Source organism: Apteryx mantelli, chromosome 1 (assembly GCF_036417845.1).
Source record: "Apteryx mantelli isolate bAptMan1 chromosome 1, bAptMan1.hap1, whole genome shotgun sequence".
In the NCBI taxonomy this organism is placed as follows: domain Eukaryota; kingdom Metazoa; phylum Chordata; class Aves; order Apterygiformes; family Apterygidae; genus Apteryx; species Apteryx mantelli.
The window spans coordinates 188,981,781-189,000,346 of NC_089978.1; the positions used below are offsets into that span (position 1 = coordinate 188,981,781).

An 18,566-nucleotide genomic window follows, 5' to 3' on the forward strand; every position below is an offset into this window, starting at 1 on the left:
TCCTGTGGAGCGTCCCACGACTGGCCGAGCCGGGGGGGGGGTCTCCTTTCTGTTTTGCCTCGTGAAGTTGGTACGGACTGTACGCGCGGCGCCGCGGCGGCCCCCGCGGACCCCCCGCCGTGGGCAGGGCGGGTGGTGGCGGCCGGGCCGGACCGGGCCGGGCTGGGCGGGGGGCGGCGGGGCCGTTAACGCATCCCGTAACGGCAGCGGGGCGCGCGGTCCTACTGCCCCACCCCGAGTGCCCTTCAGCAGCGTTTTCCTTAGTAATCGATAGTCTCTCTCTTTTTCTTTTTTTTTTCTTTTTTTCTTCCAGGTCGAATGATTTTTGGCAGGGCGCAGAGCAGCCATGCTTCATTCTTTCAGTTACGTGACTGATCACCTTGGCTTCTGTGGCACGATAAAAAACTCACCAAGCGACTTCATAGTGACAGAAATCGAGGTGCCCGAGCACATGCTTAGGGATAGCCGGGCTGAATCTCTTCAGAAAATCCGCGAAGCGCCGTTAGAGCAGAGTAGTCTGTGTCCGCAGCCGCCCAAAAAGCTGAGAGCAGAGCCTCCTGCTCGGTGTGCCAGCCGTGACAGTCGTGGTGCTGTACCGAGCCCTCCCGAGACCGACCCAGCCCCGGCAGGAGGAGACTGCTTTACATCCCTTAACAAAAAACACTGTGAGAATGAACCTGACCTGAACTGTAGCCCCGAGGAAGCCAATGTATTGGATTCCTTGTTAGGCAAGCTCGTGAGTGAACTGCTTAAAAAATTTGCTTATGAGCTGAAGGCTGCATGGACCTCAGGAAGTAATTCCGGTGCCAGCACTCGTGAATTCTCCCTGGGACCTATACTGGACAAGAAAAATCGAGCTGATTTACACAGTACCATTAGACAGGAATTCCCCTTTTTAGTCACTGTTACAAAAGACAGTGAAATGATTGTAAAAGAAAACGCTGATTACAGAGAACTCTGTCAGTTAGTGACTGAAAAGGAAGCAAATGATTTCTTTAAATTTTTAGATGCAAAGCTGGAAAATTCTACATTTTCTTTTGAGCCTGATGGAAACAAAGAGCACAGAAAAGTAGTTCACCACTTTATCAGCAGAAAATTTGGAAAACTCTTAGAAACAAAGTCTTTCACTGTGACAAATGTCAACAGTCAGCCAAATATGTCAATAACAGTAAGATTTAGAGAAAAAAGATGGTCCAGAAAAAGGCCTACTGGTGGTCTTCAGGAAAACCAAGATCTTTACACAGGTAAATATCAGGTTTTTAATGAAAGTGTCAAGTGTTATGATGTTCTTTTGTAAGTCTGAGCCTCGGAATCATTTTTCTATGATACACAGGCCTGATTCACTGATTGTTTATGCCAAAATAAACCATTTGTTAATTCAGTGAAGTTACATCACTGGAAAATAAACATGAGGTAGGTGAATCGAGTTACTCCAGTGATTTACATAAACTGTTCAGTGGGAATGGCTGCAGTTCCTTTAGCTGTACCACTTGCTCTGTGTTATTCTGTGTGTGGTCATTCTCCCTTGAAAGTAACTGGAGGATTTTAAAAGATGCATTTAGATGTTGGACAGGTTGGTAAGGTCAAATCTGATTTATGATCTCATTTCTTAAAGTGGTTCATTTCTGATATACAGAATGTTTCTAGCATTAAGTTGACACATTACTTAAATTGTAGGATTGTGTTGCATTTTATCAAGTACTGTTTTTAAAGCCAGCTGTGGTTTTTGGTTGCTGTAAGAGTTTTGTTTATTGTCTCTTTGTTTTTCAGTACTGAAGAAGTCCCATTTCCTTTACTTTTGGGGGGTGAGAAGGAAACAGGGTGGGATGACACAGTTTCTTTGCAGTTTCCATTCTCTTACAATTTGAAGGAAAAACCCTGCCCCTCAGTCAGGACAGAGCACCTGTATGATTTAGAAGTGTAGATTCCTAATAATTCTGAGATGATTGTTTCAGCTTTCACCCTTCAGAAAGAAAATCTGGAAACACTAGAAGCAATCGGCTTCTTGGCTTCTGAGCTTGGCATCCTTGCTTCAGACTTCAGTTACACTGGCATCAAAGATAAGAAGGCTATTACTTACCAACCTATGGTTGTGAAGAAGGTGTCTCCAGAGAGGTACTAAAAATCTGGGAGTATTCAGTGTAGGACATATGTTTTACATGTTAATAAATATCAGTGTAGTAGGATCTACTGGAATGTTCTTATTACAGTGTCTTCCCTCCTCCCATACTAGAGCACAGCAGCAATGGCTGTTCTGTCATTTGATAGTTTTGGGGCTTGGAGTATATACGGTTTAGTACTGAAGTCCCTTAGCGTGGGAATTTGAGGAAGAGTCTTGCTGTTATGTTTTGGAGAGGTTCTCTTTCCTTTCTGATGGACTAAATGATAAGGGTACAGTATCAGAGATACACAGTTTGGTAGAATGTATTGCTCATTCATAACGCTGATCAAAATGAGTTAGTTAATAGGGAGGTGGGAAGGCTGAGGAGCCTGTAACTGACATGTCTGTCCGAGCAGCATCCACTTTCTGCTTACCCCAAAATCTTAATCCTTCTGAGTCGGAATTGACTGGGAGGAACCATCCACTATTTGAACTCACTGTTTGACTGTTCTGTTTGAAAGAAAAGAGCTGCATGTTACCTCAAGAGGTGACTTGTATAGTCACTATTCTTTAAAGATGTTGAAAAACATGCTGCTACCTCTCACTTCAAAAGAGATCGCAAAATAGATACATGGTCTACATGCACCAGGGTTTCAACTCGTGGTTTCTCTTCAGTTTTGGATTTTTTCACAAAACAACAAGTTCTCCTACCTGCTACAGATAGAGAGGACAGGTTATTGATCCCTCTAAGCTGTACGTAGCATATTCTCAAGTACTTATATGAAGAAAGTTCTGCTGCATTCCAGCAGCCAAGTACTAGGAGGGAGCCCAAGAGAAAAGAAACCATGATTTTAACTCAGGCAGACTTTTTCCTACATAGCCTAGTTGACTAACATTAAGAGATGAGGTGGATGTAAAATGGAGGACAGAATTGCTCTTCTGTTATCTTGCCTCCTCTGAGCAGGACCAACACAGCAGCATGAAACAAATGCTGCAATGTGGTGCACTTGTAGTGTGCTGTGGTGACAAAAATTTTTGTAATCCCTCAGAAGGGAATAACTAATGAACTTAAAAAGTGCTCTTCAAGGAAAGAGAATCCATTTTCAATAACAGAAGTATGAAATTATGATTTTATATAAATATGATATCTCTCTATATATATTTTATATATATATATAAATATATATATATATGACATATATATATCACATATATATCATTAGAGCACTGAAACTCTGTAGTTAACTGTAGCGACTTGTGCTCGGAACCGAGAGCCCCATGGATTCAGAAATGCGTTCTCCTTTCCCTCTTGTCGCATCAAGGACATCCTTGTTTAAGGGCCAGACTACAAATTCTTGAGATCTCATTGACTTTTGTAAGGTGACATGTAGTAAACAATATCTGGAAATGAGTGTATGCAGGATTGGTATCTAAATCATCTCTTTTCCAGCAAGTTAGTGTATTAATTGTGGAAAGATAAGAGTCTACTAGTACTTAAAATATCAGTTATAGTCCAGAAATAATACTTTTTAAATGTTTGCTTCATTTGTGCTTATATCCTGTAGCTTGGCAGGTATTGGAATGAAACAATTGGTTGGACGTTGTCAGGGCAAGCAAATACATTTTTTTAATTTTTTATTGAAAAACAAATAATTTATTGTTCAGTCCTGAAAATCTGTTTTTCATTAAAAAATTAATGTTTGTGCTCTAGCAGTCTACAAAGCACAATTACTCTTTCTTGGACAGCCTTATAAAAACAAACTCAGAGCATTGATTCTCCTTGGGTATGCTTGCACATGCTTGTAATTGGAAACACAGCTGACTTCAAATATTTGCCCTTTAAAGTATCCACTTAATCTCTTTGTTCTTATGTGTAAGTAATAGTCATTCAAATCAAGGGAAACTTTTTGTGTAAGATACTGCATTCTAAGCAATATTTTAATAATTTTGTGAAATGCAACTTTATTTTTATCCTGAGATACTAGTGGCTCAGAAGCATTTAACTATTTTGTTTAAACATGGAAGCATTGATGCAAAGTTTTGCTAATTATTGCTTGAGCAATACACTTTTCAGCCCAATTTGCAAAGGGATTTTACTATTGATATATATTTATGCTAGTATCAAATCCTAAAAACATACATTCTACCTTCCTTTATTTGCAAAGTATACTTTTTTGTTGCCCAGACTAAAAACCACTGGAAAGTTAAAGTTGGTAGAGGCAGGAAGAAATAAGCTATGGTTTTGATTCCAGCCATTTTTTGTTACTACTGCAGAACTTAATGTATGTTTTTTTACCCACTGAACTGTGTACAGTGTGGCAAAAACAGGGAATGGAAAGGTGTGTCTTGTATTGTGGACACGTTGTTTAGAACGTATTTTCTGCCCTCAATTTCAGTGATCTCTTCTTTACTTAATCTCATGTTTCTAAAATGTAGTACAATAGAAGTGGATATTTATGAGCAAATCTGTCAAAAGTACATTTGTAATAATTTACTTTAGTTTCGTATCTTTGTCTCTGTATAAAGGTCTTAAACTGTTGTCTGTGGACTACCAGTGTGGACTACTACTAATATTTTGACAGTATGTGGAAACCTGTTGGGTCATGTAGCGTAGGTTCCTTCTTGTTTCCGACTAGTGGATGGTATTAAAGAAATTGTAAAGTTGGCCACGTGGTCATGAGTTGGAAGAATACTGTCCCAGACAATATAGGATTTCATATTATGAAAAAAATGAAAAACTCTGTAAGTGCATTTGATTTGATTTTCTCATAATGGTCCATTTTAATTTTCTTTTGAAAAGTTTTAAGTGCTTATAATTCTAGTGCAAAAATGAAGATATTTATTAGAAGTTGTATTGTTTTAGTAGAGGATAGTACATAATTTCTCCCAATTATTTATGCAGGCTGAAAGAAATCGGAAGTAGAATGGCAAAAAAGGGAATAAGAATACACAACATACATTCAACATGCCAGCACCTCAGACTTGGTCATCTGAAAGGAAATCACTTTGATATAGTTGTGAGAGATCTGAAACATCACAGTCACGACTCTTCTGCAGATTTGAAAGAGAGAATATGTGAAGCAATAGAAAAAGTTGAGGTAAAAAATCCTTGTGGTTGTCAATAATGAATAGGATTGTAATTCTGTGCTATAAAAAAAAAGTTCTTTTTAAGAAAATGCTTGTAATGGCACAATAATGGCAATATTTCACTTGCTTTTGATGCTTTTTACTATTTTATGGCTTTCCTGCATTATCCAAGGGACCAAGAGCAAAGTTTCCTTCCAAAGAGGGTCTGTAGTGAATTTATTCTATGTTATGGACTTCAGACCCCAGAACTGTACAGCATGACAGATGGGAACTTTGGTAGCAAATGAGTATGGATATATGAGCTATCATTCCACAGACCTAAGGACAACCAAAGTGGTGTGTTTCACTTTTCTTGGCAAATGATAGGGTGAAAAAATACAGTTATATATGTCAGCTGGTTGCCTTTGTTGGTCACATGAAGAAAATGCATGGTTGTTTCATGTGAAAAAATGTATATTTTCATAGCATAAATACTTGTGAAATGCCAGCAACAGAGAAAAAAGTTCCCCTGAAATTCAGTGGATTTTGATTGCTGTTATCCATAGTCTCTGAAGAAAAACCCATCATCAGGCACTCTAAAATTTTGGGGAAAAGTAGAAGAAAATCATGGAAAGGAAAAACTTTGTATTTTGTACAGCAGCAGTTATCTTGCTCTTTCTTTCTAAGTAATAACCATAATACAGGTTACTTTAAGAAGATTAATCCAGAAGTAAAGACTTGAATGAAGAATATCCAGTATGCAAAAGATAAATACATGAAATGTAGTATAGAAAATTGCTGAAAATTCATTTTATGATTGAAAAAAAACATTTAACTGCTGTTTCGATGTTTTTCTCTCTCTTCTATTTCTGACTGTTTTTTTTGTTTTATTGTTAGGAAAATGAACACCAATTCCTTTGATCTTGTGTCTTGCTTTATTAGATTTAACCTCTGGTCAGATGACGAATGATAGATACAGCATGTATGTTAATCCAAAATAAGAATTTTTCATCTTCCACAAAAACAAAATGGCATGTGAATTCTAAGGAAGTTCAGAGCAAGGTTATATAATTTGAACGGATTAACCATTTCAACAACAAATTCCTTATGTTTTTTGAGCTTGGCAGCTCCATGCATGTTTATTATTTACCAAAAAATGGTGTTCTCATTGGGTCATGTGGCTGTGATTTTACTGCCCACATGTGACCAAAATCCTATTGGGAGACTTAAAATCCTAATTATCAAGAAGTGTTTACTCTTGGTCTTCACTATTGTAACAATCATGCAAATGATCTCAAATGAAAAAGAATGAGTGTTTTTAAGAAAAGGTGTCCAACAGCAGTTATTATGTTTTTTTGTCTGTGTTATGCTACATTTGCTTGAGTAAAAATTTCAGAATTTGGCACATAGAAAAAGCTCGGTTACTTTGACTTAACCCGTAGTCGTATTTACAATACAGATAATTATTTACATAGGAATGATTTAGTTTCATTTACTCATTTTTCTTGAAAATAAAGAGAATAGAACTTCATTCTCTTTTTAGATGTTTCCTGGCTGTTTTGGGCTGGAGAAACCATCCAGATCCTTAACGGTAGCAAAGAACAATTTAGTATAATGTACTGAAATCAGTGAAAATTAGGTGCTAACGTATCGTAATGATCATGAGTTATGGTTTTCTTTTGTACTATTTCTGATTAAAAACACTTTGTATGCATCTTGAATGTAAGTGTAGCTGTATGTATGTTGTGTGCTTAGTTTTCTTATTAATAACTGGTACTTTGATGCTTTTAACATATTTATTCTTTCTAATTATAGACAAAAGGTTTTGTAAATTACTACGGACCTCAACGATTTGGACAGGGACAAAATGTTCAGACGGATCAAATAGGATTGGCTTTACTGAATGAAAAAATGGTATTTTCATCTTGTAATTTAAGTAGTTACTGGCAACTTCATTTCACATTACTGTTGTAATATCTGAGTCTAGTTCTGGAGTGGACCATCCCAGTGAACAATTTCACGTATGTATGCTGGAAGTAATTACCAGACCAATTTTGACAGCAACCCAAGCATCAAAATCTTAATGCTAGAACAAAAAATAGTTTTTGCAACAGTAGATGCAATTTTAGTTCAGGAAGCAATCTTTCTGTCTATAATTGGTGTCCAATTGTTATTGCCATCATGTCACTTCTCAGGAAAGTGGCTCCATTCAGTATAAAGCTTGAACACTAATATGAGGCAATCTTTGTACAGTTTTTATTGATGGTCTTGAATGTCTCCTAACTTGTAACCCTTTTATCCTGCTGGGGTTCTATATACATTTCTCCCTAAAAATGCCACAAGATATTACATAAGATCATATGAAAGGATTTGCTTTTTCAATACCACAATAAATTATCTGCTATATAGAGAAAATTGCTGTTTTTCATTATTCCTTAGCCACTTACCCTAAATCTTAATTCTGAGAAAGTGTAAGCTAAGAATTTATTTGTTTAGTAGTAATTCCTAAGATAAGAGTCATATACTTTGCAATGTGTATGGTATAGTATTTGGCACAGGTTTAAAACAATCAGGCCCCACAGAGTCAAATGAATACTGGAGTATTCTCCCCTTTCTCTTCTTGTTCTGATTCTGAGAAAAGTCAGAAAAACTATTCCTCCAAATACAAGAAGAATCGAGGTTGGAGGGCAACGCACAAAAGTAACTGTTGATGTATCTGACATTTTGAATTCTGATATGTTAGCGGTTGACACCATGTGTCAGTCCTTGCAGAGTAATAACTTAAATCTCTAGTCTTAATTCAGTTACATTTTAATTTAAAACTTGTAGAAACTATTACTTATATTAAAAGTGCACAAATATGTGCTTCTCGTGCACAGTCCAATACTAAGCAATTAATCAATAAAAAGTTAATAAAACTGATCAACAGAAAGAGTCACAGATAGGTTGGTGTACACGCTAGAGCACTGTGTGGCTGCACTGGTGGTGCAAGCAATGAAGGCTAATATAGTGTTTTTTCTGTTGCAGTATCATCTAACCTAATACAGATCAGTATTAAAAAAAAAAAAAGATTGTTGCCCCTGCGTGGGAGACTGTGGAAAGCAATCAGTCTAAATCCTGCATGAAACACGCTGGAGGGAAAGAAGGGGACAGGACATTTCTACTCAGAGTAGCATGATGGCATTGCAAAGTGGAGGAGTTCTAACTAGACTCTAAAGAAAAGTGACTGATTCTTTGTAGGGCTCTGAAAGCCTTTTTGTACTGTCTGTGTAACTATAAACCTTTCTTTAATTTGAGAAGAAACACAGCCACAGTGATTTGCTGTCCATGCCATCTTCTGTGAAAGGGAGTGTTTGGTTTAGTCTTTAAAGAACTGATCAAATTTTGAGAGGTTGCAGAATATGATAACACAAAAGGAGATGTGTGATTTTCTGTTTTATAAAACTTATGTTCAAATGAAAAAAATATAAATTGTTGATGCTTAAAGGTGGAAGCTGTGAAGTTATTCTTCACACCTGAGGATACTGATGACCCTGTAAACAAGGCAAAAAGATACTTTCTTCAAACTGGTATGTCCAATTTTAAATTTCCTGTATATTTATTCAGGGTGGGTATTGTGGGGGGGGACTATGGCATTGCTGCACAGAGAAGTTCTTTTTGTTTAGCTACTGCTTTGTACCAGTTACAGCTATTCCATTGAACTCAGTAGAGTTACACTTTTAAAAGTGAAATGAGGATCAAGCCTTAAGTGTGCAAAATAGTGGAAAATAACATATTTCAGGTGCGAGATGGTACAGAATCAAAGGCTTTACATCTTCATGATGAAAGAGATTAATATAATTTTCACAAAGTGATTTTAGCCTCATTCTGTCTGTTTGCTTTTGGAATATAAACTTCTCTTCTGTAATTAAAAAGAAGAATACAGAAATGAGACACCCAGCTTATATTCAGTCCCAATCATGTTTGGGCATCTAATTTTCTGAGATTTCTATAAAAATCTTAGCTCCTGTTTTTACACCTTTGGACTTTGCTTTTATGTTTTATTTAATTCTGTATCTTCTTCTATGCTTTCTTGTGACCTACCTTCTTTCTATCTTGAAGTAAGTCCAATGAAATATGCCAAGGACAAAAGTGTGCCTTCTGAATAAAATGCTATTTGTCATATTTATTGTTGCTGTCATTCAACTTAGTGTTCCCTCCAAAGCTAAAAATCTTGGAATTGCTCTTGACTTTGAATATATTTGTTCCTTTCAAATCTCCTACATCTGTGAGCCTGCTTATCACTGTACGTTGACAGAACAGCTACAATGTATGGCTTCAAGGGAAACAGATACATTTCATTTCACAGAAGAGATAAGATGAATCATTCTGTGCTGTACATTGCTGTATGACGCATGAAAAGAAATTGTTATGGACTCTGGAAATGCTGCTTGCCTTTTCCTGAAAACAAGAAATAAAAGGCTACACAAATGGCTGCTTCAGATACCTACTCTTAATGAGAAAAATTATGAAGGAAAAATATGTAAAACATAACTTTTTAATATATAACTTCTATATAATATATTTGCAGTACAAATCTGATTAAATATATTTTCACTTAGGTGGAGGCTCAGACTTCCCAGTGGCCAGTGCAATTTCTACCTGGAAAATAAAGAAATTTGTTTACCCCTTATAAAACACTTGTTCTCAAATGATATCAAATAGAGGCTTCAAGTTCTTTTATAACTTGTTTTTTACTTTCAGTTACATGATCTAAAAAAGCAGTAGGAGTAATGCACTGTGTTTCTAAGAAACTGCAGACTTCTTAGACTAAATAACTGAATGACAGCTAGTTTAATATATACTGTGTGAATTACAGAGAATAGAATTTATGGGAATATGTTGATAGGCATATAAGATGACATTTGTCTGACATAACACACTGAAGGAAAGGGATTAATAACCTAAAAGTCAGCATAAAGAGATTAGACTGATACCATTTTTTCCTGCCTAATTATTTCATCTTCTTAAGTGTATTTTTTCCTGACAGGTAACATTTGGAAAATTAGTGATTGCTCATATGGTTATTTTTGTTTATATCAGAAGATGCAAAGGGCACGCTTGCAATGCTGCCAGAGTTTAAAGTGAGAGAGAAGATGATGCTACGTGCTTTGAATCGCTATGGTGTAAACCATGAAGGCTGTACCAAAGGGTGGCTCAACATTCCTCATTCCATGCGCATATTCTATGTCCATGCATATTGCAGTAAAATTTGGAATGAAGCAGCATCATATAGGCTGAAGACTTACAGTTCAAAAGTTGTTGAGGGTGATCTAGTCCTCTCTGAGAAAAACGATGAAAACTTTTCCATGAATGACAAAGTGAGTCTTTACAAAATAGTTCTTGTACAAGTTAACTTAATGCATTTTAATACATTAGCGTAGGTCAGACAGATATTCTAATACTTTTATTTTGATTCATTCATTATAATAATTACTATTTGTGACAAAGGTGAAAAAAATGATGTAGCTCTTGTTGATTTACCACAAATAGGCATATATGCTAGATATATATTAACAGCTCTTATCTGTTCTGACCGTTCATTTTATTCATGGGAGGGGAAGGAACATGGCAGAATGTTTAGCACAGATTCAGACTCTCATACTCAGTCAATTAGAACAGATTGACGATGAACCTAAACTGTTAGCAACTGTTTGAAAAATACAGCATTCCTCCTGGGAAGGTTCCGCGTCCGCTATAGCAAAGGGCAGGGGAATGCTGCTTCTTTCCCATAGCACAGTCTGGATGCTGTGCGTGGAGCTACAGGCAAGCGAAATGAACAACAGCCAGCAGAGTGTGCTGGTCACAGGCTGAAACCATCTCTTCTCTGAGAGTTAACACTGCTTTTTTTTTTTACCTTGTGAGCAGTTATCTTTCTCCTGCTCATCAGGTAAAGTATAGAATTTTGCACAGGTAAAGTGTAGAATTTTGCACTGTTTTACTGGAGAGTAAACAGCTGTGTTTATAGGCAGAATGTATCCCAGATTCTTTTGAGTGAATGTCTCATAAATATTTCTGAAAGCAAGAGCACTTAAAAGGTTACTGAATAACCTTCCAGTTCCTGTAAACAGTGGTTTCTGTTTTCAGTGTGATTTTGCTTCACAAAAAATTTTGAGTAAATAAATGTAAAAAAACAAATAGATCAAATCCAATGAAAAGCAGAACTATCACATTTAGTACTAAACTATTGAGTTTAATATAGATACATTCTTATTTAACATAAGACATTTTTATTAGTGTTTTTTCTTTCACTGATGTAGCATGAAATTGAATTGGCACAGTTAACTTCAAATGGCCAAGAATATGAATCTGGAGTGATAGTTTGCTAATTAACAGTAGCTAACATCAGTAAATATTTAATGGAAGGCCATTTACCAGTAAATTGGTTATTTCATATTAAGCATCTCCATTGTTTTTGGTAGTTGAAATAGATTATTTGTCTTTGTAACAGTCAAATAACCTTAGAATCCTTTATTTAAAAGGACATTTGGGGAGTACAGTACATGATTCAAAATATAATTTATATGTTTTATAAAAGTGGCTTTTTTTAACACCTTCTTAAATCTCTGTCAGGTTCACATAGTCACTGCTTCAGAAGAGTCAGCTAACAAATATTCTATACACCAAGTAAGTTGTCTGTATGAAAAATTCTGAGATATTGATCTCTTTATTTGATTAAAATATTTTGTTTTAAAAATAATGTGATTAAATTAACTGGTGCAGTCTTATTTCTTGCCAGAATGCACATTAAAGTAAACACACATGTGAACTAATCCCCACTCTCATAACAAACAGAACAAAAGATTATTTACTTTGTATTGGAAATAAGTACACTGTCATTTTTCAGTACGTGGGCAATATTTGTCTTAAAGCTGAATCTAGATTCCTATAAAACTTTTTCAGTCTACTTCTGGAAAAAACATTCAGGAATAGTTGATATTCTAATTTTTGAAAGTTTAGAGTGTGTTGTGAAGTCTTACAAAGGCAATTCAGTGTTTTTTTGCTCTGTTTCTTTCCCAACAAGCAAGCAAATTCATGTTAGTATATTTCTGATTTGTTACTGGAGTCCTGGTATATTGATTATTTTTTGTGCTTTTCATTTAAATTACATCCAAGATACCTGCCTTGCACTGCTTTGTTTTATAGTGTGCAAGAGAAGCTGCTATTTCAGGCCCTAAAACACAAGAATTAAACACGTTTAAAATTGTGATCACATTTATTTAAAGGGACACTGGTGGGCTTTATTGCAAACATGTTTCTTTTTTTTTTCTTCTCTGAAGGTGGTTCTTCCAATGGTGGGACACAGTATCAAGTATCCTAGTAATAAAGTTGGGCAATGGTACCATGAAAGGCTTTCTAAGGATGAGCTGCAAATGTGCAAATTCAGAGTGTCTCCATTACAGCTGAATATACCTGGATGCTACAGACCCATTTTGAAAAATGTTCAAAATCTGTCATATTTTTTGGAAGGCAGTGAAAAAGGACTCAGAATTGAAGACAACCACCTGAATGAATCAAAAGTATCTCTTCATATATCATTTGACCTTGATCCTTCGTGTTATGCAACTGTTTGTCTGAGAGAAATAATGAAATGTGACTTTTAAGATTCCAATTAATGAAACATTACAGGAATATTATACTGATGATGATGTTTTATATACAATGCCAACAAAATGAGAGAGAATCACAGTTTCAAGCCAGAAGTAGGGAAAATTAGTAAGACTGAGATTCAAACTGATAGGAAAAAAAAGACCCAAGATCCTAATTCAAAAAAGTTTCAAACTAAATGTGTCTTGGATGCACTGGAGTAAACTTTGCAAAACTACATGTAATGTCAGGCTGGCTTAATAAAGCTTAACCATGGGTTGCAAACATGAATTTCATATTTGCATAGCCATCTGACTCACCAGGTTAAAGCCTGGAAAAATGTTTGCAGCAAACAAACGTATCCTTTCTTTTATTATCATTTCTTAAAAGCTGGTTCGTACTTAATACTGTTCAAGAGCAAAAAACCAACAGTTATGTCACAAGATTACAATGTACAGGTATCCAAATGAAATGTCACTGTACTGAAGTTCACTGGATCTATTGTGTTTTCATTATCCTGAGTCAACAGTGACAAGTCATCCTATGGACACTTGGACGCAAGTTGTACTATGGGCACATCCTATAGGGTACTTGATAAAGCCTACAACTTAAGTTACTGCTAACAGTTTCAGGATTAATTAGTGCATGGCTTTTAGTTAGTGCCTATTCCAGTCAGCTCCTCAAGACCAGATGTGGGTATGCAATTAACATGATTGCAAAAGCATTTTAAAATAAAAAACAAATTTGTTTTACTATTTACTGGGTGCAGACTCTGTTCCTGTTACTGTAAAGCCTTATGGTGGTGAAGAATTTTTGGTGGAGTCATCCCTGGAAGAACCATTTATGTATTTTTTAAATTGAAAAAATAAATTGCTAATTATGTATTTCAGGGAAGAAATGGATGATAAACTAGCCTAATTGCTTTCTATAATAAAATGAGCAGATTTGTGGATGACGTGAGAGCAGTGAATGTCATTTACCTCAACTTTAGCAAGGCTTTTGACACTGCCTCTGACAATATTCTTGTATCCAGGTTAGGATGTTATGGTCTGGGTGAATAGATAAACAGATGGGTAAAAAAGTGGTTGGATGATTGGGCTCAGAGAGTGGTTAATGGGTCATACCGTATGTGGTAACAAGCAGAGCACTGGGGATCTGCCCTGGGCCCTTGTCCTGTTTAAAGTTGTCAGTGACCTGAAGGAGGGAATGGGGTGCACTCTTGTTGAGTTTGCAAGTGATACCAAACTGGGGGGAAAGAGTTGATACATGGAAGGGCAGGGCTGCCATCCACAGGGACCTAGACACGCTGGAGGAATGGGCCAACAGGAACCTTATGAAATTCAACGAGAAAAGCACAGTGTTGCCCCTGGGAGGGAAGGGCCCACTGCAGCAGCACCACCTGGGGACAGATGGTTGGGGAGCAGCTCTGTGGAAAAGGCCCTGGAGGCCCTGGGGGCAGCAAGCTGAGCGTGGGCCAGCAGTGGGCCCTGGTAGGGAGGAAGGCCCACAGCGTCCTGGGCTGTATTAGCAGGAGCACAGCCAGAAGATCGCTGGATGTAATTATCCCTTATTTCTCAGCACCTGTTAGTGTCTAGCTATTGCATCTGATTTTGGTCCCCTGGTGCAAGAAAGGCATCAATAAACTGGAGCAAGGGATCAATGCAAGGAGCATTGGAGCAGAGGGCCACCAAGCTGCTTGAGGGCTGGAGCACTTGCTCTGGGGGAGAGGCTGAGGGACTCAGCTTGTTCAGCCTGGAAAAGAGGCAGCTTCAGGGAGATTCATTAGCGGAATGCTAGTACCTATGGGGAAGTTATCAAAAAGATGGAGCCAGGCTCTTCTCAGTGGTGCATAGCAGGACAACAAGAGACAATGGGCATAAATTGAAACGAGCGATTCAGACTGTAAGGAAATACTTTTTCCACATGAGGACAGTCAGGCATTAGAACAGGTTGCCCAGGGAGGTTGTGCAGTCTCCATCTTTGAAGGTTTTCAAGTCTTAGCTGAATAAGGCCCTGAGCAACATGGTTTGACCTCAGGGATGACCCTGCTTTGAGCAGGAGGTTCCCTCCTGAGGTCTCTAGTCTAATTTCGGCCTATGGCCTTAAACTGAGTATTGCAAGGGTTTATTCAATCTGTAGATGGCAGTATGACTTGAAAGTAAACTGGAAAAGTCTACTCGATTTTACTGAGAGAGAATTAATAATATAAATTGAGTTTTGTTTATGACCTCAGTCTTTCAGTTCTTGCTAACAATTGAGCAAGATAAATCTCCCAAGGCTGATAAACAGTTTATTTATGCAACTTGTGGAAAAATATAATTCCCATGCTTTCAGTGCTGGTATAAAACTGTGTACCACTGAAGGGTCCAGATAATTCACTGCCTTAAATAAGAGGATTATTCTGTAAGTCCATATAAGTAATTCAGAATTTGACCCTTAGCTTTTATATGGGAAAATAGACTGTCATGCAAACAATAGCTACAGAGCGTGATCTATTACAGTGTTTACACCTCAGGATAAGGTATGTATCCAAAATGATTTAAAGTCCATTTCCTTGCCACTACCCCATCTGAGACTGCTTTGTTCCTGTCTTTGCTTTTCAGTATCACCTCTTCTGTATTCCACCTGCCCTTATAAATACCCTTCTTCTGGAGAATTATTTTTAACCCCAATCATTTTGGCACAGCACAGCTCAAGAAGAGTTGTCCTGTCACCACTGAAATGGTAAAGTGCTATAGTGCAGACAGGAAGCTGCATGCAGTTACATTGACCAGAAGAAATTAGCACTGAAGCACTGAAGCTTTATTTTCACAGACTACTGTGGTCTTCTTCCATGTGACTCAAAATGGTCCTGAAAACCATTTCTAACGGCATCAGCATCACATATGAGATTTCAATACATGAAATACTAAAAGTTGATACATGATTTGAAAAAACATAAAAGGTCAGATTAAAAGATTTTTTACTGAAAGGCATGCTGTTTAAAAAAAAAGGACCAGAAGATGGTGTTAACAGAGTTCCTCTATAATCATTTTAGGCTCATTTGTCAGTACTTCTATTGAGCACTATAAAAGGACTAATCTTCTTAAGCAAATCATTCTTTCAGCAACTATAAGGTGAAAGAGCTGATTATGTACTTCCATGGGTTAAATTCCTGTAATAGAAATGTTCTACTTCGGAAAAATCAAGTCAGCTATTAAAGTGTTCATATGGTAAACATCCTGCTTATTCCAGTGGGTATTTGGGTGGTTTTTTTTTTAATTCATTCTCTTAATCTTACTAGCTATTTTGCAGAATTATGCATATAAACTATTGAATTGAATGACAGTTGTATGAGTGCAATACTCAGCCCCTGAAGCGTAATCCGTATAAGCAAAACAGCTGTGCCCATGCATTTAGAAAAGAAAATAATCACTGTGCACTGATCTGAGTTTAAGAAAGAAGACTTACATGTTGGTGATCTCTCATCTTCCTATATGCTTCTATTGCTACTCCCCTTTTCTGATATGCCTTAAAGCACTTTGCTAATACTAGTGAAGACAGGTCTCTGATTCTGTTTCTAACACAAGAGGTTTTAAGTTCAATGGCCTGTTGAATTTTTCAGCATAGATGATAGATAATTGGGCATTTGAATGGGAAAAATGCAAATGTTCTTAATCTGTGAAATCCTGTTACTTTTAATTCATTACAAATTTGACAACTAGTATTATCCTCAGTGAGAACGTACAAATTTTCAGATCTTTCAGAATGAGATGGATTAAAATTGTGTTCCCATCATAAAGCCAGTTCAGAAGCCAGGTAAGATGAGTGGTTATTGGCTCAGCTCACTCATTATATAACTCCATTAACTCTCCTTTTAGGGTCTGTCAGCTGGTGATTTGACCTTTTACATCCAGGTGATGAGCACAGACCTCCTTTCCTTTCTCTTGCAGAACTTCTGCTCATAATAAAATCTCAAGGAACCAAGCTGAGAAACTATTAACACTTTCCTTTCACTCACATGAAATTGGAATAGGAATTGAAGGCTGCATTTTCAATATGAGTTTGGTTTACAGTAGCAGTATGATTTTGAGGCAAAGTCCCCAGTCATCCTCCCTTCCCACACATTGGTTCGGATCACAGGGCAGTTTGATGTGCATGAACTCAACTCCTGTCAGAGGAAACGAAACCAGAAAGTGAGCTCCGAGTGCATGCCAAACACACGCTACATCCAAATGGAGGTACAAGGGTCCAAACCAGAGGTTAGTCATTTGGACTGCATCAGACCCTACACACAGATACATTTCATTGTGGAGCCTGTGCTGTATTTAATCCAAAGTAAAACTACTGTACTGCATATTGTATAGGTACAGGGGCCTCAATGCCACTGCTCCAGTAGGTTGGTCTGCTTGTCACCCAGAGTGACTCGCTCATGTAGATGTTGTCTGTGGATGTCATGTTTGCAAGGAGGCAGAATCAGAGAAGTCATAGGTTTGCAGCATCTGAAGTTACTGCATTGTGCTGAGAAGAAGTCAGAATCTTATACTGCAGCAGTTTAAATGCGTTTTCATCTTATAATAGTTATACGCTAAAGCTCCTATCTGCCTAGAGTACTAAGGCTTTTAATTAGTTTTAGAGATGCCTGATTTTAACAAATTGTTTTCTATCTGTCTTTCAGAACATTTCTTCAATTGAAAAGCCAGCCCCCTGACCAAAGCACTTATTTGTCTTTTTACCTTCACAACTCTGTTGAAATCATTAATATATGTGTTGAGCTCATAAGCCAAATTTGAGAACTCCACACAAAAAGAGCTGGAATAACCAGCCAAACCATCCATTTGTGAAAGCCCAACAGGAATTTATATTCAAGCATTTATTCAGTATGTATTGATTTTACATAGACATAAATAGAATTAAACTGGATTTGGATTTATGATTTGGATCAGTGCTCAGTCTTGCACCTTATCCTTTCTGCAACTGTTCCTGCAAGTGGACACCTAGGAAAGAGTAATGCAAGGGACGCATATATGGTACTTCCTGCCTTAACACTCTCTTAGCCTCCAACTATAGCCTCAACTATTTCCTGAGCCTCATGTGGGTTGGCTATGTAGTAACTCTCAGTGGATTTCTTTCCCATGTTTTTTTCCAGTCTTCCCTTGCATACATTCAGCTTCCTCCCCAAGTTCCATGTCTGCTACCTATCATGTGCAGAATCACCTTTTCTTTGTTTTGAAACTGCCGCCTTCTGACTTTATTTGATGGCCCTTGGCTCTTGCATTTCAATAAAAGGAATAGTGAACATCCATCCTCTCCTGGCCACCTGGCAGCTTGTCCACTTCTATTGCATCCCCCAAATCAGTCGCTTACTGCAGTGGAGCAGCTGTGCATCCTCTCCTCCTATGGCCATACCTCTCATACTTGCTGCCCTTCTGTGAACCTTTTCCAGTTTTTAATATACCCTTTTGGAGATGAGGGGTCTAGAACAGCACACAGTTCCATATTTATATTGTGGATTTCGACACTGCCATAACAATGCCTGCTTTGTTTCCATACATCCCCTAATATTAATAATTTGCTTTTTGACACCTTTGGCAGTGGCATTTTTGACACCAAGCATCGAAGCAATGTTTAGTCAGAACTAGCTGTCATAATCCCAAGATTTCACCCATAAGTGGTGACAGTCAGGTCAAAGATTATTTTTTTGTGTGAAGCTGGGATTATTTTTGTCTGTACGAGACACTTTACAGGTGTCTACACTTTGAATTTCATCTGCCATTGTACTTCCCTGTCATTG

General features: G+C 37.4%; 1 protein-coding gene across 3 annotated transcripts; it reads left to right on the plus strand.

Moving 5' to 3' along the window:
* Positions 1 to 35: 35 nt before the first annotated feature.
* Positions 36 to 13,748, plus strand: PUS7L (pseudouridine synthase 7 like). Of its 3 annotated transcripts, XM_067314478.1 has the most exons (9): positions 36 to 70; positions 314 to 1,244; positions 1,956 to 2,115; positions 5,004 to 5,199; positions 6,983 to 7,081; positions 8,655 to 8,736; positions 10,250 to 10,527; positions 11,780 to 11,833; positions 12,487 to 13,748. In XM_067314478.1, exons 2-9 carry the CDS (start codon positions 347 to 349, stop codon positions 12,808 to 12,810), a joined length of 2,091 nt encoding a protein of 696 aa, XP_067170579.1. In that variant the 5' UTR covers positions 36 to 70; positions 314 to 346; the 3' UTR covers positions 12,811 to 13,748. The 3 variants fall into 3 exon arrangements, with proteins under 3 accessions (XP_067170579.1, XP_013802705.2, XP_013802706.2); XM_013947251.2 differs by lacking the exon at positions 36 to 70 and having other exon boundaries at positions 181 to 1,244; XM_013947252.2 differs by lacking the exons at positions 36 to 70; positions 11,780 to 11,833 and having other exon boundaries at positions 181 to 1,244.
* Positions 13,749 to 18,566: the final 4,818 nt, after the last annotated feature.

Excerpts from the sequence above, each read along its gene's own strand:
- PUS7L (XM_067314478.1), top strand. The coding sequence starts at position 347 with ATGCTTCATTCTTTCAGTTACGTGACTGATCACCTTGGCTTCTGTGGC. Across the intron at positions 7,082-8,654 it reads CTTTACTGAATGAAAAAATG|GTGGAAGCTGTGAAGTTATT; the intron begins GTATTTTCATCT and ends TGATGCTTAAAG. Across the intron at positions 8,737-10,249 it reads AAGATACTTTCTTCAAACTG|AAGATGCAAAGGGCACGCTT; the intron begins GTATGTCCAATT and ends TGTTTATATCAG.